This window comes from Simochromis diagramma, unplaced genomic scaffold (genome assembly GCF_900408965.1).
Source record: "Simochromis diagramma unplaced genomic scaffold, fSimDia1.1 OVJJ01000387.1, whole genome shotgun sequence".
Classification (NCBI taxonomy): domain Eukaryota; kingdom Metazoa; phylum Chordata; class Actinopteri; order Cichliformes; family Cichlidae; genus Simochromis; species Simochromis diagramma.
The window spans coordinates 360,257-385,601 of NW_024387152.1; the positions used below are offsets into that span (position 1 = coordinate 360,257).

General features: G+C 40.4%; 2 protein-coding genes across 2 annotated transcripts; one reads left to right on the plus strand and one right to left on the minus strand.

The window, feature by feature from the left end:
* Positions 1-5,488: 5,488 nt before the first annotated feature.
* On the plus strand, positions 5,489-20,193 carry LOC120743935 (CTTNBP2 N-terminal-like protein). Its single transcript, XM_040047966.1, has 5 exons — positions 5,489-5,628; positions 9,015-9,122; positions 16,265-16,516; positions 16,784-16,891; positions 17,838-20,193. The coding sequence occupies exons 1-5, from the start codon at positions 5,623-5,625 to the stop codon at positions 19,122-19,124; spliced, it is 1,761 nt and encodes a 586-aa protein (XP_039903900.1). The 5' UTR covers positions 5,489-5,622; the 3' UTR covers positions 19,125-20,193.
* A 98-nt stretch (positions 20,194-20,291) lies between these two features.
* Positions 20,292-25,270, minus strand: capza1b (capping actin protein of muscle Z-line subunit alpha 1b). Its single transcript, XM_040047970.1, has 10 exons — positions 25,142-25,270; positions 23,583-23,646; positions 23,397-23,448; positions 23,156-23,219; positions 22,655-22,861; positions 22,497-22,576; positions 22,199-22,277; positions 22,046-22,117; positions 21,865-21,927; positions 20,292-21,734 (listed from the first exon to the last, which is right to left on the minus strand). The coding sequence occupies exons 1-10, from the start codon at positions 25,178-25,180 to the stop codon at positions 21,594-21,596; spliced, it is 861 nt and encodes a 286-aa protein (XP_039903904.1). The 5' UTR covers positions 25,181-25,270; the 3' UTR covers positions 20,292-21,593.
* Positions 25,271-25,345: the final 75 nt, after the last annotated feature.

Sequence of the window (25,345 nt, forward strand, 5' to 3'; positions counted from 1 at the left end):
AGGTGATCTCCTGGCTTTCTATGTCATTTTGCCCCTTGTTATCTTCATGTATTCAATACTTATTCCCTGTGTCATTTCACTTTATTTATTATGGTTTAACTTGTATACTTCAATGTTCTGATTTGTTTGTATGAATTCAATATTTGGCTTGATGGCAACATCTGGTGGAAATGTTGTGTCAATGGTCCACTTAGAAATCCCCTTACTGATGAAAATGCTGATGTGTCAAATACTTATTTTCCCCGCTGTATAAATGAACGCTGTCCAAGAAATTACCCAGGGAATATGTAAAGGCTGAGATTATATTAAGTAGCAGTCAGCATGTTTACGCATTACTTGCTGCCTTCTTTCATCTTCACTCTCCTTTGTGTTCAAACCTCACTATCAGCCGCTATTTCTCACAGTCAGTCCTCAATATCTTATCTGTTTCTCGTGACCTTCTCTCACTTCTCCTTGTTAAACTCATCTTTCCACAATTGATCTGACACAAAAAAGAGGCATGTTACTATAGCTGCTGACTGTAAGTGCTGCAGGCAGATAGGCATTTGAAAAATCGTAGGAAGGTATGAACTTTTCCTATTTTATTTCTTTCTGTAAACACTTTCAATCACGATTAAGGGACAGTGCGCCATCTTTCAAATATAAAGTTTTGTACATCCAAATACAATAAAAATGATCTTACAAAGTCTTAAAACTGGCCAAATACAATCTCAAACAAACTAAGTTATTAATTATTCAACATTAATTAAATTAAGCGAAAATATGGAAGCATTGTGTAAAAAAGGAAAAAAGTAATAGCTTGTTGAACCACTTTTAGCAGCAATAACAACCATTAAGTTTCCTTGTCATAACTCTATCAGGCTGTCACATAGTTGTGGATGAATTTTGTCCCACTCTTCTTTATAATATTACTTTAGGTCATTCATTTTTGTGAGATTTCTTTAATGCACATGATTAAGATAAGGTTGAGGTCTGGAGTCTGACTGAACTATCGCAGCACCTTTATTTGTACATTTTTTAAACCATTCCTGTCACGGTTCTGGGTCAGTTTGACCCAGTAGTTTGAGTTATGTTTTGGTTTATTTTTGAATGATGGATTGTTCTTTATGTTTCTCTGGTGCTTTGTTGGGTTTTATGATGAATCTGCGTTTCAAGTTACTTTGGTGTGTTTGATTGTTTTCTTATTCTCTTAGTGAGAATATTGGTGATGATGATGATGATGTTCTATGTTCCAGCTTATTCTGGTTTATTTTTAGTTCTGCCCGTGTTAAGTCTGTGTTTCTTAGTCTGCGTCCTTGTGTCTTATTTCCTGTTTTATTGTGAAAGTCTATGTCTTATGTTAGTGTGTGCAGCTTTGCTCCCCTGTCTCGTTAGTCCAATTTCTCCCAGCTGTGTCTCCCTCCTGTTGCCCATTCCCTGATTACCACCCTGTGTATATTAGCCCTGTGTTTTCCTGTGCTCAGTGTCGTGTCGTACCCTCAGGATTATGCCTGTGTGTTCACGTCGCAGTGTCATTGTTCAGTTCATGTGTTTGTTTATCACCAGCAATAAAGCTAAGGTTCTCAGTTTCAATTCAGTCTCAGAGTCTCGCATTTGGATCCTCCTCTCCATCCGCCTGCACACAGAGCCCTGACAATTCTGTTGTAAATTGGTTGCTATGCTTCCTTGAAAGGACTCATGGATATATTTCATATGCTCATATGTACTTCATGGATCATTGTCTTGTTGCATGACCCACTTTTGGCCGAGCTGTTTAGCTGTTGGACAGATTACCTCAAATTTGATTTGAGAACACTTTGGTACACAGAGGAGTTTTCTCAGTGACCACAAGGTGCCAAAGTACTGTGGCTGTCAAACAAGCCCACCTCGCCACCGTCAAGCTTCACAGTCAATATGAGGAGTATTCTGAATAATTTTTGCCAACCTAACATGTGCTGCCATGTTCTTTTTTAAAGAGCAGAGACTTTCTCCTGGAAACCATTCACACCAAGCACAACTTGTTCAATCTTTTTCTTATTGTACTGCCATGAGCTTTGACATTTGGCACGCTAAATGAGGCATGTAGAGTCTGAGATGTAGCTCTTGGTTTTTTGCAATTTCCCTGACCATTGCATGGTCTAACCTCAGGGTGAATTTATTTGGATTTCAACTCCTGGGAAGATTGGCAACTATCTTGAATGTTTTCCACTGTGAATAACTTTAGAACTGTAAGAGGGTTTACCTTCTTTTTTTCTATTACTGTAATACAGAAAACATGTTCAGATGATGATGATAGGATGCCACACTGAGAAGCTGTCAGAACCTGAAAGAGTTTGCCATTAGATGCCAATCCAACGGCAAAGGAAAAGACAAGAAGAGCAGGCACTCTGCTTTTTTCTAAACCTGTTGCTCAGCTTTAATAAAAGCTGATTGCGGAAGGTAATTTCCATTACCCCTTTCTACGAGCACAGGAAGATGAAGCATTGCCTAACGCCCACTTGTAAAGCTGGGAAACAGACATATAAAGGCTGTGACAGTGAGACAACACTGCTTTTCATTTAAAACAATACATCAAAAATAGTTTTGAAACATGCAAGAAGAGATAATTAATTACATTTTTAAGTGGGCTCTTCAAGTGTGTTTCTTTCTCTGTTTCTGTTTACTTATCCAGAATATATAAATAAATACAATCCCAACCTTACCCATAATTTCCCATAAAGAAATGGTTCACCTCAAAGTAGAATGTATGTGCACCTGTGACAAATGCATCTAGTTCAGCTCAACACAGTTCTGTTTCTGTCACAGAAATGTGGGGTTTTTTTAGGATTTATAGCTGAATGTTTCATGTAACACAGCTGCTTAAAAATATATCAGATGTTTAATGTTACGCTATAAATGCCCAGTGTTGAAACAGCTGTGGATTGAAAAAGGAAAAAACATAAATAGAAAAAATAGACCATGCCGGTTTCTTTCACCATTAATTCGACAGGTTTTTGGTTTGAACTGAAGCTGAACTCTGATTCAAACCTTTTTGCTTTTCTTGTATTTATTTTCTTTTTTTGGTGGGGAGGGGTTAAGTAACCAGACCAGATATTTTATTTATTATCAAAGTAGGCTCCTTTTAATTTGAATCATTAGCATAAATTGACTCAAAGAGCTTTTTAGCTGCTCTGTTTCAAAGTTCACAATAATATGCTAATAGATTTTATTCCCCTTCATGTCACAATTATTTTGTTTTTATCATGATAAAATTAGGTATTAAGGGCAAAGAAAACAATTTGGAGGTGTCTTTGTAGGTTATGAGGCAATAGTTTTAGTCGAGTAGCCAACTTAAGATTAAATTAGGCTAAATGTGGCCAATGAAAATACATAAATGTGGCACGGACATGTGTGACTAGATCCATCCAAATACAACTTGCGTTTGGATGTCTTATATAAACTTAAATAACACCTACTTGATAAACTTAATAGCAGAAAAAAAGTTGTCAGTATAGCTACATATCTTAAATCTCAGAGTAAGTGTGAGAAGTGCATCGAGTTTTGATAGCTTTGTTGGCTGAGAGGTACTACGTGATATTTTCAGGCCTAATTTCAGTGGTGCAAAGTTTTAGTGGGCAGAAAGATCTCTACATGGAAAAAGCCCAAGACAGGGAAAATGTTGTTGTTGTTCCTAATGACCTTGGTGCTCTTGGCTGTTATTACACTGATTTCAGTGGCCATGCCTTAATGTTAGATTTGATCACAAATTTTAAACTTGAAGTTTGTGGACAGACGTTTTGAGACCTCGGGTACTGCCTTCACCACTGATGTAAAATAAAAATAAAAATCACTTTTTGATCCAACACAGTCCTGTGCCAGATAGTAAAATAGTTGTGAAACTTAATCTATTGATTTTACTGATGGTGTTCATGCATTCAGTCCCAGATATCACATCATGTATTCAGCAAACAAAAGCTGGAATATGTACCATATGGACAAAATTGTTTGCAACCAAATGGCACTATATTGCCACCTGCAGGATGACAACGAAAGTGGAACTGGCGTAGGAGGATTATAGCCTGCTGTTTTTATAGACTGAAGCATTTTCCACTTGGCAATTTTTAACTGCACCCTCTTAGTTACTTTATTATTGCAGTGTTACAATTATGTGTATTAAAAAATACAGTATAAACACAACTTTATAAATGTGTCCCAAGTCCACATTTATCCATATTTTTTTTTACCATATCTGGAAGAATACTTATTCTTACATTTGTCAGTATCCATCTAGAAAACGGAGACCATCCCATGTCTAATGGACTTGAAATATTGAAATTGTGCAAATGTTGTTAGTGCCACGCTTAGTGGAAGTAAGCAATTTTTAGTAAATTGTCAGTGAAAATAAACTGTCTTTTAATTGCTCTTTCACTGTAAAAGAGGAATTAAAGGATAGTTTATTTTCACGTGTGTGTGTGTGTGTGTGTGTGTGTGTGTGTGTGTGTGTGTGTGTGTGTGTGTGTGTGTGTGTGTGTGTGTGTGTGTGTGTTTGAAGATTGCTCATTACAATCTAAGAAAGCGCACAATCTAAAATAACAGCCAGTCTGGCCTTCTAAGCCACCAGACAGTGGAGGAACACAGAGTCCAGTGACAAGCTTGAAGTCAGTAAATACTACAATAAATTGTGGTTGGTCTAAATCCTGTAACATAACCAACCGGTTTCGGCTCTTACTTTTTTAAAAAGAGTAGGTTCACAAAGCCAGCACAGGAACAAAACAAGGACATGTTGGAACAAAGGTTAGACTGTTCAATGCCGTGACCTCTCTTTGCTAATGTGACTAAACCAGTCCACTATTCACTACTTGAAAGACGATCTCCAGTACTTAGGACAGGTTGGTTAACCACAACCCCTCTAAATCAGGCTATAATTTATATAATGCGTCGTCATATAATGGTCCTTGCAAAACCACACGTGACGTGCAGGACTAAACTGTGAACTTGAGATCAAGTCTAAGACGTCTTACAGATCGGGTGCACTGATCAAGTAGGAAAGATGAGGTGCGATGTTGCCATGCGGCCATCAGGAGGGGCTGGAACAAAGCAAGAGGCAGCACGCTGTATTCACCACGAGGCTTACGGTGCTGAGAGTACTTAGTGGAATAATTTGCTCAAAGTTTGCTTTTAAAGGGAGACTATTTCTAAAGCAAACAGCCGAAGCCTTTTAATCATATTGAAATCATTTATTGTGACTTCTATGGCAAAACAAATCTTATTTTGACTCCGTGTGTACGCTTCAAGCATTCACACCATCCATCGGAACTGGTAAATATACAGATTTATTTTGCAATTAGACCAAATCTTTCAGAATTTAACGCACAGACACGGACTTGCCATAAATCTAACGTTGGACGTCCGAAACAAAGAGGTTTATCCCGGACACCCATGACCGCATTTATCCCCGCCCTCCACCGATCAACCCACCAACCATTGGTTGAGCTGTTGCACTACGCCTTTGTGATTGGCTGACTGTCTCGTCACTGAAGGTCTGTTGTTCACGCTCGCACCAGAGCAGCAGCTCCAGTGACAGTGGAGTGCTTTGATTCATGCTGTTGTGGAGTCCCCCGTTTTTGGATTCAAAGAACAGTTAATGCGGCCAGAAAAGAGCGCATGAAGGTATGAAAGAGATTTTTACCACTTTGCTTTGGCGGGTTGTTAAAGTAAAAACTAAACTGCAAAAGTCCACAGGTGAATCTCTGACACAGTCTGAGATTTGCTTGTAAGATAAAGGATTTTGGTATTTCTGATTTTTACAGGGGTTAACTCGGGACCTTGTGCTAAGTCATTACGGGGAAAAATATTTCCACATAAATATAGTAGCCAAAATAAGAGGAATCTGAATAATCGTTCATTTTCAGGCTGTAGGGTGTGAGTGCTTCAGTAGTATTGATTGTACCCTAAATCCCAGCTATAGCTATTAATAAAAGGCAATTTGATGTTGTTATGAGGTTTATGGCACTTGGATATTGAACTGAATGTTACCAATCCAGAAAATAATGACATCCCCTTGTGTTACACAAAGGCCCGGGACGGCAGGTGGATCCTCTGCTGCTCCTGAGCAACCCCAGCGATCATTTAGAAATGCATGGAGCAGACTGAGCACTCTTTCCCACACAGTGAGCAAAGCAGGGAGGACCCTTCCCGTTTTCTTAGCTAATTTTTAACCTGAGAGAAACCACAGTAGAGAGATTAAAGAGAGAGCATAAACGCTGGGCTATGTGTGAATTCACTCAAGATGACCACGGTAACTGAGGTGTGTAGTCTCCCTTTGGCACCTACCACAGACCACATTAGATGCTCTGCTTCTATATTGAATGTCTGGCTTGATATGGATGAGCATAACCTCTAATTTCAACACCATGAATGTATTTGCTTTGGCTTATTACCGGATCAAGCTTTGCTACTCACACAGCCAACCTGCAACAGTTAAAACCATGTCAGCTACAGAGTGGGTTTCAGTAATTTACTCTTGAGTGACGATTCCCATGGTTTGGGTATCCCTGGAATGTGGCAACGATTTTCCATGGAAGCTGATCGAATGACAAATACCCAGTTTTGGCATTACACTGACTGGAAACAGGTCAAACATACAGCAGTACTGACACAAAACTAAAGTACGTGTGCATGTGTGTGGTTGAGAAAGAGTGAAACCACTTTCACATTATGACAAGTTAGTAGCCAGTAAATAACTGCTGATTCACACTCTGCTGCTTTGCTGTGAATGTCGGTGAGCCACAGAATGCACTCTGGAATTCTGGAGGGACAGAGAGTGTTGTGGGATCGCTGCTTGAAGAAAGCAAAAGCTTTGAAACTTTGTGGCAGCGAGGAGAAGAGGGTGGGTTTCTTTAAAAAAGAGGAGATGAGAAAAGTTGCTTTGACAAATTAAAGGAAATATCAAAACACCAAATGGTTTAGTAAGTATGAAAATAAAACTCATCACACGATGTGCCATTTGCAGACAGCAGATCTTGACTCAGTTGAACACCTAAAGACAGAGCCGGGCAATTAATGTTCCCAACGGGTCACATGAGAAACTGGGACTGTTGTGGAGGGCCACGACAATAAGCTGAACTCAGTTCTGCTACTCGTAAGATTAGACGATACACTTAGCAGACATAGTGGAAATGGCAGCATTTTATCATTTTTTAATCAACAATATTTCAAAAACAAGTGTATTTTTTGGCAAGATTTCAGAGATTTTTGACTCATACAAAGTGTTGTTGTTGTTTTGCTTTTAGTTTAATTACTTCATCTGTAGTTTTTCAGTTCTGTTTTGTAGGTTTCTTTAGATCTAAAAATCTAGTCTGCTTTGGGCTTGAACAAGTGCACTGAAGTCAGGCTCAATGGCTGTGCAGGAAACACGAAGGACAGCTGAGAGAGGATCTGTATATGCATTTGTTAACCTTAATGAATGAGAATATTTGTTCATGTATGAGGTAGATCCAAAGTGAAACAACATCTAATGAGATGTCTCCTTGTGTGTAGAAAGTATTTTTTGAAAGAAGAATAAAAATCCAGCAGTGACACTGACTTAAAGTGCTCGAATGAATCGAAAGTGCAACACACTCAATCAGTGCTCTTTCTCTGATTAAATTAACTATTTAAGTTTTAGCATTAATAAAATAAAATTATTTTTTAGCACTGACATGCAGCATCTGCTGGTGTATAATAAAATGCAAAGAATTCAGTTCTGTGTTCATTTCAGTCAGTTTTTCTTATATCTGCTTCAAAGGTGACATTTTTCCCTGGCAGATTTGGACAACAATCAGTTGAAACACCTGCCAGTTTGTCCCATTTGAGTCCCAGCCAATCAAAGCATTCACACGTGTCACAGACATCACAGCTCTTGCCCCGAGCTTCAACTGAAGCTCCAGATTTCCTGCAATGTCCTTGATCCAGCTTGTTCCAGCTCACTTGAAGAGAGGCAGACTGTCAAATGCAGAGTCCATGAAACACTCTTTGATAAACCACCAGAGAATTACTTATTGTTTTTGCAGTTGTATGGGAAATCGTGGAGCTGGTCTTGATCGCTCCATCCTGGTAAAAAAAAAAAGTCCTTGGTTGTTTTTGCAGCTTTGCAGGTTTAGATGTGTGTTCCCCCTCTGCTTTAGTCAAGTTGCATTTCTTTGCCTGTTTAGTCTCATAATGGTGACTCAAATTGTGATCCTGAAATGCAGCAACCGGCTCTTGCATTGTGTTTCACCAAACACTCAGCGTGTTTGGTGGCTGAAATGGGGCAAACCTCATGATTTATACTTATTTATGTTGGAATTTTAATTTCCCATTGACCTGATGTCAGGTCGATCAGGGACATCCAAATGGCCAGATGTGACCCATGAATGTTAAAGTCTGCCTTTACATATGGGCCCCATGAGGAAGACCATGATCATAATCTCCTTCTTCACACATACCTCATCAAACTCTTGCCACAATGAGCAGCTTCAATGTGATTTAAAGGAGCTGATTTGAAAATGACTTCATCTGCAATTCAAAAGATGAAGTCAACTTTCAGAAAGGTCTTTGTCTCAGTTTTAAGAATGATGTCAGCTGTGTGAGGGGTGTTATGTCTGGCCCCTGTGACTAAGCAGGGCCCTGCTGATGAATCACAGGATGCAGTAGTGTAGGTGTAGCATGGCTAAGGTCTTACAAGGTTAAAAAAAGATGTTTCAGACTATCACATTTGCCTAACAGTCTTGGGATTTGGACTTAATGTGCAGATATGCTAATGACTTCCTGTTTATAACCCGGAGCACAACTCAGCAAGTCCACAGATGGGACCCGAGTCCCTTTGTATATCAGTTCTGTGTCGCTCCCTGAAAAATGAGAATGAGTAGCTACTACTGTGGGCTGATTTACATATAAATCAATTTGTAATACCCAGAAGCAATCTTGTTTCCTAATTTGATTTCATTCTTTTTTCATCTGCTCCTTTAATGAAATAAAACAGTTTTTAGGAACAATGAGAAATCTTGCTTTCACTCACTCACTCTTTCTGTCTTTAGGAGGAGAAGATGAACGTGGAGGCTCTAAGCAGAGCGGAGCTGCTGACTCTCCTCAGTATCTTGGAGGGGGAGCTAGAGGCCCAGGATGTAGTCATACACGCCCTCAGGGTAAGTTGGCGGCTACATCTGATACAACAGATCCCCCCGTGGACTCATGCTTACTGAAGGAGTTACATGACGGAGCATAATTAACCGTATCATTTCCATCCCAGTATCCCAATAAATAAAACAAAATGTGAGACTATCTTTAGTCCATACACCATTTGACACTAAAATTAACCTTTTTCAGCATCACGCTCCCAATAAGAATGTGAGTGAACTGGGAGGGGATATGTAAACAGGAAGCTGAGGAAAAAGAGCTAGTGAAGACGATGGCACAGCAGCCGTTCTGGGTTCATCAGAGCACCAGTATTATTGCTGGTCAGTCTGGCCTTTGACCAAATTTTCTTTTTAAACTCAAGTCACTTTTCAGTTTTGACTATTGTGTCTCGATTGAGTTGAGACAGACTGCAGTTTATACTGGTGTCTTTTGTGACCACATTAGTTTTAATCTGGGGATTCCCATTGTTGCAAAATGAAAACAAAAGCGGATTACTCTGGTGTGGTATGTTGCCTCAGGTAAATATTTCAAAGCCTTGCAAGAGCTGTTTAGCTTGGGCTAATTAGTTGTACATAACTGTGTTTGGAACACTAAACACAGACTATGAAGATGACTGCAGATTGCATTTTTAGATTGCATACTCTACATAGCATTTAGGCAAAGTTGTGCCAGTCAACACCCAAACATCTTTCAACTTGGGCAAGCTGAATCACAAGAGTCCACATTAGAAAAGATTATAAACGTCATTCCAGACAAAACTCCACAACAGCCATGTTTCGTCACACGTCTGATTTTAGAGAACCGTTTATGCTTGGTTTTCTTTTGAATGTTGAGTTTTGTGCAGCTAATTCACTCAAGCTGAGAGAATAGCTTTCTTTTCCAACAACAGTGTTTAGTGTCTGGGCCTGGTCTGATTAGTTCTCTTTGTGCCGCTTTTTATACTCCTGCCACAGCAGCTGTTCCATGCTTAGACCGTGAATGTTTGCCTCATTGTCTGAAATAACGATTAGGCCTGCAATGAGAACAAGTAGCAGTGATGTGATATATAGGCTTTGATATTGACATTTGTCTAAAAAGCAAATGAGAAGGCAGAATTTCAGTGCCGGGACCTGAAGGAAAGCCATTCTAACCACACCAGCTCATATGCAACTCAAAGGGCTGCTATCTAGAGCTGAAGCATACAGTGTTTGACCTGAAACTCAGTGCACATGTTCAACCGTCCCCTCAGGACAAATGCATGGTCGACTTATTCCTTTTTCCAAATCTTTATTACTCTGTTTTTTTCTTCTATCTCTTTTCCTCCTTCGCTTTTCCTCACAACACAACCACATTACGGGGGGACTTTGATGTTTAACTGTGACCCATGTCCCATCTGCACAACTGACACACACACACACACACACACACACACACACACACACACACACACACACACACACACACACACACACACACACACACAGGTTTGGTGGTCTCCATGGGGCCCGTCAGAGGCTGCAGTGTTTACTGTGCAGAGGATGTACAGAGTTATAGGCTTAAATCACTGACTTCCTTTGTTCCAGCTGGGGGCCGGTACAGTAGATTGCTGACAGGTCAATGTAAGGGCAGACTGTGTGTTGAAGGGAGTGTCAGGACTTGATAGCAGGCTTCAATTTAGTCTGTCTCTGTGTATCAGTTTGACACCCAGGAAGTCTATTTATACAGTTTGTGTTTCACTATCTTGGGTCTTTTGTACCTTCCCACTCTGGTTAACATATCTCAAGCAGTTGCTATAACAATGCTTTTCCTCAATTAGAGCTCTCTTTTCAGTTTGTTTACTAGCACACTGCACTTACCAAAGAAGTCAATGCTTACTTGCATGTAGGGCAGATTGCTCTACCATATTTTCCAGTCTTTTCCTACCTCAAACACTCTCTCCTCTCAGCAGCAAGTACCTGGGACTGCAAAACAAACCTGCATCTTTGTAACCCCTCCTTCACCCGAAACCCCTGCAAACCTGGAGCTGCAACAGTTGTTTGCTTACTTAATCACACAATGAGATGGTGTCAACTGTGGGACTTGTCTCTACAGATTCTGGGTTTTAATGTTTCCAGTTCTCATCAGCGAGGACACAGATGAGCAGTTTTACTAGAGGGAACATTCCTCAGAACATGACACCAGAAACAGGTCTTGCATTCCAAGAGGTGTGGCGTATGTTTTGAGTTAACAATTGTCTGCAACTAAAGGGAACTAATGCTATTATTATCTTCTCCCTGTTAAGCGCTGAGCAACTTAAAGTTAGTGTGTTGAAAACATGTACTTTAGAGAAGAAGCTCTACACCTGCTCCTTAAATAAAGTGAGGAAGTATAAGGTTGGTCCTTGTAGACTGGTGCATTTCTGTTGAGACAAAGTGGGGAGCAAATGTACGAAACAGACACTGTAATGAAGTCTGTGACGCTGGATTATCTGATAATGGAACTGTTTTTGTTTGTCCAGGCAACAGAGTTTGTGTGGTAATGTTTTTCATATGATGTCATGTCCTGTAATCCTAAAATGCTTTGTCTATTTTTATAGGCTGATGTGATTTCCCGACTCCATAAACAATAAGGGTGGGCAAGACTTTATTGTTCAGATAAGAGTGTGTACTGCCCGATTTGGACAAGTTCTTAAGATTGGCAGGGTAAACATTATAAAAAAGGGCCACTAACCACACAGAAGTTTCCCTTAAAAGGAAGCCTATTGTAGTGTACACTCGGTCAGTAACCAACAGCTCGGAGATTGTAAGAGGACAGCTCATTGACTTAAAGTGTGTAAAAGAGAAGGTGGGTCTACTTAAATATCATTTAAACAGCATCTGGAAACACAAACCATGTCACACACAGAATTGATAGAAACAAGTAGTCGAATATGAGGCAATGTTTTCCTAAGGATGCCTTTTTATGGCTGCTTCTGTTACACCTTAACTAGATTTCAAAATAAAGGTTTATATCTAACAACACCCTTCATTTTATTTAGATTTACCACACAGCCTGGCACTAGTAATAATAATACAACTTTTTTAAAAAGCCACATAGGAGATCTGGCACTGAGTTTCCTTGTTCCACTAATGAAATGCCTTTTCGAAAGCAATGCCTGACCAAAGGGTGAGAACACCCACTTCCATGTTGCATCAGTAACTGCTGATGATAACATTTGCTGCAGTTAAACATTACTTAGAAAGTTTCATTTGGTGTCGTCCCACTTATCTTAGCACCACCTGTGATTAATATGTACCTGGGAGGTGTCTCGAGCACACCTTAGCTTACATTTCATAAAGCAAACACCTAAAATCTCATAATCTCATTTTTCTTTCTCTCGCTCCCTCTGTCTGTGTCTGTCTCTCTCTCTTGAGTAGAAGAAGAAATAAAAGTAATGAATAAAAAAGTGAGTACTATCATTGAATTACACTTGACTTACAAGTCAATTTGTAGCTTTTAATAACTGTTATAAACTTAAAAGGACATGATGTCTCACCACATGCCTACATTGTCGAGACACCGTTTGAGGGGGCCGCTGTGCTGCAGGGCATTATTTATCTGCATCATCTGGAAAAGCTAATCAGCGTAAACCTAATACACTGTCTTTAACTCTGATTTTTAATTATTAAATCTTTCTTATTTGCTGGTTGCCTGTTTTAGCTGTGTGTGCAACCAAATTTTGTTTATATTCTTATTGCTGGCTTTGCACATAATGGCAATAAATAATAACCCATTTAGGCTGAGACATTTTTAAATTGCCTCTATTTTTTCTGTTACCATGTAGGTCTACAATTTCAGTCAGTTTGGAGTGATGGAAAGGTGTAAAGGAGAATTTATAAGAAACTAAAGCAACAGAAGTAATAAAAGAAGCGTTGAAGCACCTTTTCATAGTATGTAGAGAGTTCGCCTGCTCCTGTTATGGCTACTATTTAGTCTCCCAGTTAAAATAATACCTTAGCAAATCTCTGGTTCAGTTTTGCTGTTTCTCACATTTCTGCTAAAACCTCTGTAAGCTAACTGCTTAGCAACATTAGCTAATTAGCTTTTTACTTGTAAGAATACTAATGACACTGCTGGCTCAAGTTAATGTGTGGCTATTAGTTGTGTACGTGTTAGCTATAAAAAATATATGTGTTATATATGTTCATACATCATGTGTTTGTATGTGAGCTTGCTGTATTTTTCTGCAACCTACTTTGAGTAGGATGTGTACGGGCTCTCCTAAGAAATTACTCCATACTCTTGCTTCTGTTAAGCTGTTATGTAGTGGTTTTTTATGGTGTCATTAGTGGTTAGCTAGCTAGTAGTTAGCTCCCGGCTGTCATACCAAACTCACTGAAGATGCACACTATTGAGCAGATATGTTATGTATAACCATTTTTATGGAAATTTTCACTCTCATAACTGCTGCTTGAAGAAGAAAAAACAACCACTTGATTCCATTTAACTTGTATACAAAGTGTCAGTTAAATCAGATAATCAGTGCACGTTTTAACTTTGTCTGTGCTACTTGCTGAGCTAATTGAGTACCAAATTCAAATTGAAAAGTATCCTGCATATTTTTTCCCATGACTTCCTATAAAGACATTTGTTGTCCGTAGTTGTGTAGAGCTATGTAGCAGAGAGGCTTTGCTTGTTGTGCCCTGTCATAAAGGAAAGTGCAGTCTGTCATTACGATCAGAACTGTCCCGGCAAAAAAACACGAGAGGCCAGACCTTAGGCCAGCCCTGCTACAAACACACACTGAGCCCAGCCCTTAATGGTCTGTTTAAACAGCTATTTAACTCAGGAAGCTGCAGTTTTCTCTCCAGTTTTACTCTAATGACCAACAGAAAAATAACAAAAGTTCACAACCACAGTTCAGGATATACATAATGGCTAACACAAAACTTTATAGTCATAGAAAAAGGGAAACTGAGATACGGATATACAGTCGTATTGGTTCTCAGACACTGAAGGCTGCAGGGTCAGACTTGGGAACAATGCATGAGACTGAAAGCACTGAGACAGTGTCTTTGTGCAAGTTCTGTAATCTCTTCACTGAGGGTCACATTCTTTGTATAGCCAGAGAGAAAGCCTCAAATACAGCCGTCCTACTGAAGCCCTGAGGGTGTGTGTGTGTTGTAATGGTATTTTTTGTTTTGTGAGAGCATGTGAGAAAAAGAGCCTGACAGAGAGGAGGAAGTAAAGAGATGCATTTTCTAACAAGTGATGATGAACTTACAGAGGAATGCAGTGGCATGCATGTTTGGGCATGGGAACGAGGAGAAGGCATTCAGCTGGGGTGTCTGATGAGAATAGTAGGGGGAGATGGAGACTTGTGTCCCCAAGACCCGTGGAGTAAACTCTGAAGCATGTGCTCACATCATTAGGACTGCCTGCTGACCCTGAGTGCCTCCAGAACTCAAACATACTAAACCTACTATCTGCTATGTAGTCAATGAGACCTCCTAATTTTTTCCCCTGAACAGGTGTGCTGTCACTTTTTATTCACTTGTTTTTAGTTTACATATAATTGAACCACTTTAATAGCGTCGGGTTTGTGTGTGTGTGTGTCTGATTTTATGGTACAAACATTCACCGCTGCATCCCTGGGGAGGCGTTAACATCTGCCCCTGGTGGGGGGACTGGATAGCCGTTCCTCACCTCTTTGTGTTTGGTTTGAGGGGGATGACCATCTGCTTGGTCCCACGCTGACGATAACATCACTCAGCGCAGATTTCCTGCAATCACACAAACACACGCTTCCGGATCTATGTCCAGTCATAATGATATCCCTTTTTGGTTCGGTGCCACAGTGTGGAAAAAAGTCTTCATCCTATCAAACCCATATACTGTCATACATAAGAAACACTGGTTTCTGCTGAGTCAAGTCTGAACATGTACTCACATATTAATGTGCATGCATGTTCGGGACATAACAGTCCTGGAAAAAACAAAATACATCTTCAATGTTTCCATGGAAGTTAAGAGAATAAATTGCAGTCAGGTGCTGTTAATTAAATCAACTTAATTAAATGATCTCCAGCAAGCGTGCACACCTCTATTAAAGGAGAGGGTTGGGGCAGTTTGCTGGTATTCAGTTGTGTTTGAACACAGTTCCAAGGAGGAAAGACTTCGTGCTGCTGCCTGTCAATCTAGGGGGGAAATCACCCCAAAGTCAGGCTATGGAACGCTCAGAGAAATGTAAAAGAGACACAGATCTTATACCACTAACTGCTAGAGTTAATGATAGTACAATTAGAAAACTAGTATGACTTTCTGGAAGGGTTGCCAAAAGCCTGTTTTCTCTATAAAGAACGTGGCTACATGGCTTGGGTTTGCAAAGTTGCGTCTAAACAAACTAGACTCCTGGAACAGTGTCCTTTGTACAGACCAAAGTGGAGACGTTTGGCTATAATGTAAAGCACCACATTTTGGATAAGACAAAACACGGCATATCAGGGCAAACGCCTCCTACCAAATGTCAGTCACAGAGATATAGAGATAATAATTAGTGCTTGTTTTGCAGCCATGAGACCTGAACACCTTACAGTCTTTGATTATGAACTTAGTATTCTAGAGTCACTTGTGAGGCCGTCTGTCCGACTGCTGAAGCTTAGCTGAAACTGGGTCATGCAGTAGGACCATAATCCCAAGCACAGTAGCAAATCTTCAACAGAATGTCTAAAAAAGAAAATAATCCAGGTGCTCCAGTGGCCCAGTCAAAGTCCAGCCTGATTAAAACGCTGTTGCAGGACTTTAAGACAGGCGTCCATAAACTAATGCCAAATTTAAAGAAAAGAGAACCAAAGAGAGACTGATTTAGTCACACAGAAAACAAACTTCAAGGTATTGTTGATAAAGGTGTTTCTACACGCTATTGAATTGTGTTGTGTAGTTAGTTTTTCACAGGACTCTATAGAGTCCTGTGAAAACTTCCTTTTTCACATGACTGTAGACTGTAGTAGATTTTTTTCTCTCTCTTGTTGCCTGCTGTGCTACACAAAAATGTGTGTTACCATGCGCTTCAATATTTGATATTTGTTCAAGCTGATTTTCAGCATCTCTTGGAAAGCACAACCGTATTCATATGTGTGAATAGAACAGAATGGATTTGTTGTCATTGTATATGCAACAAAATAACAGGTTAATGTTTGTGTATATCTGATAGGCTCAGCACAGAGATGCTTTTGTCCAAGAGCGCTACGGACAGTATGACCTCAGCGATCCATTCCTGGCCCTGCAGCGGGACAACGAAGCCATGGAGTGCCATAACACAGCCGCCGAACCTCACACGCATCTGCAGGGAAGGGCAGTGGGGCCAAATCCTCTGGCTGTGCTTAAACTGGTCATGGCTCACTGCAAGAGGATGCAGGAGAGGATGATGGGACAGTTAGCTGCTGCTGAAAACAGACACAGAAGGGTAAGGGGCAATGCACATTCAGATAGTCACCAGTCTTCAGATCAGCTTTTCTACACAGCCATTATCACACATGGGCTAACACAAGTGCAAGTTTGCTTTGTGTGTGAACATGCATGTGTATTTGTTTCAGCTACTGATTTGGCTTATAGTAGTGAGGCAGACCGAGAGGGGATGTGGAGCTTCTCCACCCCAAAGCTCTGGTCTGTGAGGATATGTGTGGGAGACTCACAACTTTAGTGTTTTTCCCTTTGGCTGTATGTTTGATAGATGATAGCAGACTTGGAGGAGGAGAAACGACGACACGTCCAGGAATCTGCACACCATGCTGATTTCACCTTCATGCTGCAGACAGAAAGAGATAAACTACTGCATCAGGTGAGACTGGAATGTAAAGGATAGGCGAAACAATAAGTGTGTCTAGATAAAATGTTAACGTCTTTTAGAAATTGTTCCTCTCTTGCTGACAGATGAGCACATCTGGTCAACCTGCTTCCCTTTCCCTCACCTCTCCCTGTCTGCACAGTGTCCTTTTTTGCTGTTGTGGTGGTGATTTAAAACCCAGCAGCAGGGAAGCATCAGTGAAACTCCACTGTGTAACTCAGTAGGGTGGAGAGGGCTTGTCCGGTTAAAAGTATAGACACACACACAGGCACAGAAATGTTCCATGGGAAACAGATGAGGAAGAGACTATTGTTTAGCTGACTAGTTGCCATGGGGCTTTATGGTCTCAGGAAGCCTGAGATAATGGATGTTCACGTCTAATGCAAGGTCAGCCGGCGAGCACGCACACTGAGAGCACACAATCGGCTACTACATAAACTTCACACGAGGACCTTATGTAAGAAAGGCTTCCTGAGCGTCTCTCAGTCTTCCTTAGGCCTTCCTGCCTCTTACCAAATACACACACCATTATATTTTCTCACCTCTCACTTCCTTCTAATACTCATCAAAGCTCTTTAGAAGCCCAGAAATCTTCAAAAGATTTCACAGTAAATGCTAATTTCCAAAAAACATAGCTTTTTAAATGAGACAATACCATTATTATCTCAGTGTCACTTGAGTTAATGTCATAAAAGTCATTGACATATAAAACAGCTCTAAAATAGACAGCAGTGTTTGAAACAGAAAAACACGATTGCTGCCAGCTTGGTTATAGTGAATAGACTTCTTCTACTTTTCAGAAAATGTGTATTTTTAAAGAAAACAGTATCTGCTCCACTGTTGGATCTACTGTGACACAGCAGTGCTCTTGTGCCTCCTTGTGGCCACATGTGGCAGAGCAACTATGACTTTATTTGTGTCTCTCTCATTCCCTTTCTAGCTGGAAGTGGAGCATGCAACAGTGCAGAGATTAGAGAAGGACAAAGCCCAAGTAGTGAGTAAGGTGGAGGAGTCTCTGTCCCAGCAGCAGCAGCTCTCCTCAACTCTGACTCTGGAGCTCCAGAAAGCCAGCAGCCAGGCTCAGGAGGAAGCCCAGAAAGTCTCACAACTTCAAGTATTGCTGCAAGAGGAGACCAGTGCCCTGGAGAAGCTCCGGGCTGTTCTTGAAAATGAGAAGAGCAAGGCAGCCAAGCTTCAGGCCAAATCTGAGAAACAGATGGCTGAGTTTGACAGAGAACGTGAGCAACTGAAAGTCAGACTGGGTAAAGAGGAGGAAAGGAGTAAGGAGCTTGAGAGACAGGTGGAGGACCTGAAAAGGAGGTTGGCTGAACTTGAAGGATCTAAAGAAGAGGCAAAGGCAGCTGTGGTGGAGGAGAAAGAGTCAATACCCAAAAAGATGGCAGATTCCACTTCTGTTCAGACTGAGCTGGATGGAAAGATAACCGTCACGCCTAAATCCACCTCACTGTCAAAAGTCAACGGCCATCATGGTCAAAAAGAGACAGAACTGACACAGGAGGGGAGAGGGGCAGATAATGGTGGGGTAGTAGAAAATGGGGGAGGATCACTTTTGCATTCCCCTCACCCTCATCCTGCCTCTCCCTCAAGCACAGCCTCCTCTTCCCTCTCCTCTTCCCCCATTTCCTCTCCTGTTCTGGCAAAGCGTTTGGGCAGTCCTGGTTTCCATCAGTCCTCCTACCAGGCTGGAGTCAATCAGCGGTTCCAGGCTGCCAGGCACAAGTTCCAGAGTCAGGCGGAGCTGGATCAGCAGCAGCATGGCGGCCCACTTTCCCCGAGGGACCTCTCCCCCACCACCTCCTCCATTCCTCCCCCACCAGAGCACACCACAGCTAAGCAGCTGGCCCGCAACACTGTCACTCAGGTGCTGTCCCGCTTTACCAATCAGCAGGCTGGAGTCAAGCTGGCTCCAATCAGCAGCTCTCCATTTGGTACAGACTACCGCAATCTAGCAGCATCTCCCCCGGGAGGAAGGTCGCCTTCAGGGCCTCTATCTCCAGGCATCCGCTCCCCCATCATTCCACGTTCAGAGAGGGCATACCCTCCCCCAACTCCTCCCAAGAAGCCGGGCATGAGTCCAACTCCAGGCTCTCCCAGTCACTCTGCTCGAACCAGCCTCTTTCCAGAGCTGACGGGGAACTGTGGGCACAGTAGCAGTGGCCAGGAGGGGGCTAAGGAGTCTGACCTGGTTTTATCTTCAAGTGGTTAATAGAAAGATCACACTAACCAACAACTGCTAAACAATTCAGGGTTATGTCGGCGGTTTTGTAGTATCCATCTTAAGTAGCAAAACTACTTAATAGCACTCCAAATCAGAAGTCTAGACAACTGAAGCTGTGCTGGTTCAGTCAGATCCAGATTTTGCTGCACCCCTACCTCCATGAAACAGTTGGAAAGTAGAACTATTTGAAATGAACTACAGTACATGGATTATTTTAGATGCACTTCTGTTTTTTGTCACTTGGCTGTCTTTATTTCTTTCTTTCTTTCTTTACGTAGAACTATTGTGAGTTTGTGTAATAATTGAAAATGTGCTATTTTAGACACTATATTAAAAGTATTCAAAAACAATTTACAATTTAAAGAAAGCACCTGTTGATTTTTTAAAAGAAATTATTATAGTTTTTGTCATTGTTGAACAAACCTTTTCTTTTGTCATGAGCAGAAGCTGCTCATTGTTTTACAATTAAAAAAAACACCAGTCACACAATGTTAAAAAAATAGACTGTGTAGGGCTCAAATGTGTAAATGTAAGCAAATGTGTAGCTTTCACTGTGTTTTTGAAATGTTTTCCCGATGACTTCTTATGCAGTTTCTAGAGATTCTCAGTTAAAAACTTTATTATACCGTAAAAGAAAAAGTTCTGTATGAACAAACATCACCTGCATGTACTGTTTTTATGCTACACTTGAGTATTATGAAAAGGGAGACCGCACTTTGCACTACTTTACTGTATGTCTACGATTGTTTTTAGTGACATCTGCTTCACAGGGAGGACTGTGTGATTATTATGTGATAAATTGTAGTTATACTGTCAGTAAGAGTGGACACTAAAGCTTCCAATCATGCCACTGTAATCTTTCTATTGTATTATTTCCTGTGACTTACTGTATGATCCTTGGCTTTAAAACCATTGATTCCTTCCAAGCAAATATTTTAGCCATTCTATTTGAATCTGTAAGGCATACACTGCTGTCAGTGACCCTCACCTGTGTAAAGGATGTCATGAAACCCTGCAACATTTTGTGCTTTTCCAATAAACTGTCCATGTCTTGAAAGCCTAGAGTGTCTTTTAAAACAATGTCCGTTGTTTAAATCTTGATTGGAGTGCTATCTAACTTTTTGTATCAAGAGCAGACAATGAAATAAAACTCTGTCACGTTCAATCTCTTTATTTGAACAGAATGGGGCAGTACAGTATTGACGTTCACTGATCGGCACACAGTTTTGTATTGTAAGGTTTAGACACAGCACATAATATAGCTAACAAGTAACTGATCTGGAGTCTGCCTACTCAGAAGTGATGCAAAACAGTGTATGATGTGGCCTTACAGAAGTTATTTACAGTAAGATCGTGCCTCATGTGGCAGCTGCTCTCTGTCCACTTGGCGCCGGCCACTACACAAACAGTTTGTTGCAGTTAACAGAGCAATTTTTGAAGACTCCCAACAAAAACTTGTGTATTAAAATAGATATTTGCATACGTGGATGGGAAGATGGAGATCTTTACCATAGGAAAGAGATTTTGGCAAATAAATCTTGGTTAATGTGAGTATATAAGTTTTCCTCTATACAAAGGAAAAGCTGTACAGCAATGAGGGTGTTGCCAAAGTAAGAACAGAATGTATTGCAGATGCAGCGTCATAGAAGTTGCTTTATCTAATTTCAGTCGTCATAGCTTGCATGGGTGGAGAGACCATACATCCGTGGATCACAACAGAAAACAACATTCCCTTGGCTGTAACACATACTGACAACCACATAGGTGCAGGAACAGAGCTATGCTAAGGATTGTGCCATTTTTAAATGTTTGCAACAGGAATAAATATGCTTCAGTTGTGTTTGCAGTGTGTAACTAAGCCCCATGTCCGTTCAAAAAGACTGCCAGCTTGGTATTGGACAGTTAAACTGTCACGGCAGATAATGGCTACTCAATATTTTGATTTTACTCATGTACTTGAGTTCTAATTCATCGCACCACAATGACACAAAATCTCTGAAAAACAAAGGCCCTGATAGGTGATGGTGTGCTTGATTTCTCTCTTGAGCTGCTTTGTGCATCCGGGTTCCTTCTGTGTGTGCTGAGAACTGTAATAGTTCTACATCAGTTTTACTAAGAATAAGAATATATACACAACTTCTCATACTAGCTTCTAAGAAGGTCTGTGATCCTTAGACGGCTGAGGAAATTTACTTCTCTAATGCTGCAGTCCTGAGCACAGCCCTGTCCAAACAAACCATTTTCTCTAAACCACGATTATTTCCATAATTGAACATTCCTGCAAACAGACAGACATCTGTGCCTAACAGTCCAGACACCTTTAGTTATATATTTTTTGTTGTTTTTTTTCCTTGCCCCATATTGATATAGTTTTGCTTTGGTTAGTCCTTGCGCAGGTACAGGTGGGTTGTGGGCCAGCAGGAGCATGCATCTCCCTGGTCAGTCCCCGGCCTTGCTTTAAGCATTCTGCATCTCCTTGCCAATCTTGTAACTTAGAATCTTATTCCAATCAATCTTTGTGCGTGTGACAGGCAGCTGACGACGCAGGGCCTTAAAGGTCGTATCAGACATGGTCTGGTAGTTCTCACTGATAGCAGTCTGAGGGAGCAAAAGCAGAAGGGAAACAAACATCAGTTGTGATGTTTTTCCTTTTTTAAAAATTCTAAATGTTACAGGTAACACTTATTTTTAAGGCAGTACATAAACCATGTAGCAAAAGCTAGCTCACCTGGTAGTCATTTTCTGCATTCTCAATAATGTCAACAAATTCCTTAGCTGTCTGGATCTCATTCTGTCAAAAAAAAGTGAGAGACGTCTTTTGTCTTCATACAAAGCTGTCACAGTCAGACGACTACAATGCACATTGTTGACACACATCAGCACCCCCACAGACTAATATTTGTACTTACAGTCACTGGTATGGAGTCTTCTACCTCCTTGTGGCTAACCAGTTGCACATTCCCATCTTCATAATAGTGCACCTGCAATTAAAAAAAAGTTCATTATCAAATCAATATTTTGCAACAATATTTCTCCTTATTTATGACAATGTGTACACTGACCTGGATTTTCAATACTCCTACCACCTGAGCAGTGGACTGACCAATGGTAAGCTTCCACTCTGACCTGCAGCGACCATTCCTTTGTCAGGGAAAATAAAAGAAGACTTGTGTTACAAACAGGATCATCAGGAAGCAAAAAGCACTGAATAAGTACCTAATATTCCCCCTTTACCCAGAAGACTATATTTCTAAGCATTTCTGTGACAGAGCCACATTATGAAAAATAAAATATTCTATTATATTTAGATATATTCACATATGCATTTTTTATCTGCTGTTTTCAGGATGTACACTATACCAAAAGTTTTTGGGTTGAAACTGATGTCCTTCAATGCAGGCTATGATCGTTTGCTGACCATCAACTGTTTTCCCATATACCTGCAACACATAGACGTTATAGGTAAACAGCAGGCAATGTTGTCTATAATGACCATATTGTTTTAAAATGCATCTTACCGTACAGACTCCAGTAGGGTAGTGCTCTTTGACATAGGCACTAAGGGCAGTATCACAGGCATCTCTCCAACTTCTCAGGGCTGTCTCTCCTTCGTATGGTTGCACGTCGCTCACTTCTTTTCTTAGGTGGTCGAAACGGAACGATAAACAGTTGCGAGGATCGAGGAAATGTCCCTGACCCAAGTCACCATGCTCTGTGATCAGGACCTTAAATGAAGGAATAAGAAAGAGTGAATAACCCTGTTGCACGTATTTGCTCACCTAAAATGAAAACGACTGCACTCGAACCAAGATTTCCTTAGTTGGCTGGTTTTATATTTGTTTGATTATTTAGGGCTCATCAGAAAATTGTTTTAGGGCTGGAAATAAATGCACATCACACAGAAGTACTCAGATCTTTCTCATGATCAACTGATGAATCAAAACGTGATCAACTAACTCTTCAGGGGAGCCCAAAAAAATGATCGATTGAAATGAATGATTTCAAAAGTCCCAACATACCGGCTCATCATATCCCTCTAACTTGGCAGGTGTAAATTGATCCATGTTGTACTGGGCAAAGGAGCTGGAGGAAGAAAATCGGCAGAAAAACAAAGTATATATTAATAATATGGCATCAAATGTATTTCAAAAAAGTGCCTTAAAGATATAAGGAATGACAAACATCTCTGAAATGAAAAATTTCCCATATGGAAACTTTTGTAACCTATTTCCTGAATATGCGTAACTAAGCAGCACTTACTGTGAAGCCCCCTCCCTAAGAAGATTGTCATTGCTGAGGAGAAGCCGCACATCTACAAAGAGTAAAATAAACCAACGTTTGGATAGATCTCTCAAGAGACAGAAAGTTATTCTTATTGTTCGAAGCAAAGTATAATACATAAGTCAGTAATATTATCAAAGACATCTTTCTACATCTGCTTCTTACCATTGAAGACTTCATTGAACTCTCCAGGGGGGGCATGTGTCACAAAGTTGGCGGCTATGCGGACCTGCAGACAAAAATTTAATGCCACCAATTAATTCAGCCATCAAAGTAATGAGGGCTTTTTCTGGCTCAGAATGGGCCTTTGCAAGGTCTGTATACATGGTAATTCACATTACAGCATGTGATGTGGAATAGGCAATAAGCTTGTTGTATTTTTTAAGCAAAACAAAACATGATTTTCTCTCATTTATTGCCATTTTATAGACAAAAATATCTTATGTTTGAGTAAATGAAAACCTATTTTACACAGTTTAAAAAATATATAATAACATTTTGTTTCATGGGAAAAGTAGGAGGGGATTTCTGCTGAGGTCTACTCGTTCACTGCAATCCCACATTTTCCTGTCATTACCCACTGGATCTTTAATCTCTCACCTCCCTGGTACAAAGTCTGTAATATCGGAACGACTGCCAAACCCAGACTTGTCAATGTCTGATTAGCCTGGCGTCTGTAACCCCCATGTTGTACTCATTCTGGCATTTATTAGACACTTTTGAAGGCAAATATTCTGTACAGTGACTTGGTTTCAATCTGTGGGGTAATTCCTAACATTCTTGTAGCTTTTGCCATTTTGGCTCAAGTAAGTAACCACATTTTAACAAATTTAACATTCCAATTAACAACCGATTTTGTTACTGATTTTGAATTAGGTTGCTAGCTTTTCTTGTGAAGAAGTCAGTGTAACTTTAAAGCTCCCATGTCTTTTGCAACAGTCGAGACTTTAACCTAGCAGAGAGCAAGTTTTACTAAATAAAGGATAGACTGTCATTTGAAGTGGGCACTGAATTTAAACACTGCTTGTCAGTTCCTCGTAAGCAAAATGTCATCTCGCCCTTTGTTTTCCTACCTGAATGGCAACAGATTGATGTTATCAGAAGAATGTTGTCGCCACTTTGTCTTCCTGTTCAGATGCCTTACCCTACAGTAGTTACCCTTTCTCAAAGAACGACAATGCTGAAATGCATGCCTCTAACTGGCGTTGCGAATAGTGACACCGTCAGGCTTCATCTTAACTCTAGGCACCTGAATCCTGATCTTAAGTCATGTGATGCAAACATAAGTATTTGAGCTGCAACTGAATCTGTTTGACCCAGAAATCGAAGGCAAAGTAATGGTAGCTGCTAATGTTAGCGAACGCTATAGGAGGAACACACAGCCCTCTCTGTGATTATCACTGGCATGGACATTGTCACACTAATTTTGGAAACTAGTCGTGATACTTTTATTTTAATTTAATTTTTATTCTAAACATTTTTTCAGCACCAAAATGGTTAAACCCTCAATGAATGGATGTTTGCTTCTGTAGCTGCTAGCCAAGTATAAGCTCGAACTAGCGTTGGCTAGTTAGCTCACGGTAGCTTAAAACAGAAGTTTATAATTTCTACATCAGAACAAAAACTACCATTCTCTTTCCAAATTTCACATAAATATATAACAGGTGAGCCCATTTATAAATGAGAAAAATGTTGCTGAGCAAAGAATTAAAGAGTCTCCAAACCTTCTCTTCATCTGACAGCGGCTCCTCAAAATCAGCCATCTTGGCTCTTTGTGACCCCACCTACCACAGCTGACTGACAAGACCAGAGCAGTAGCTGTCATGCACACAGGGATTAAATAAATACTACTCATAAAGTTATGTAATCACCTATTTTCCCCATATACGTTTCTCTCTTATCATATACAATTAGATAGTTAAGATATT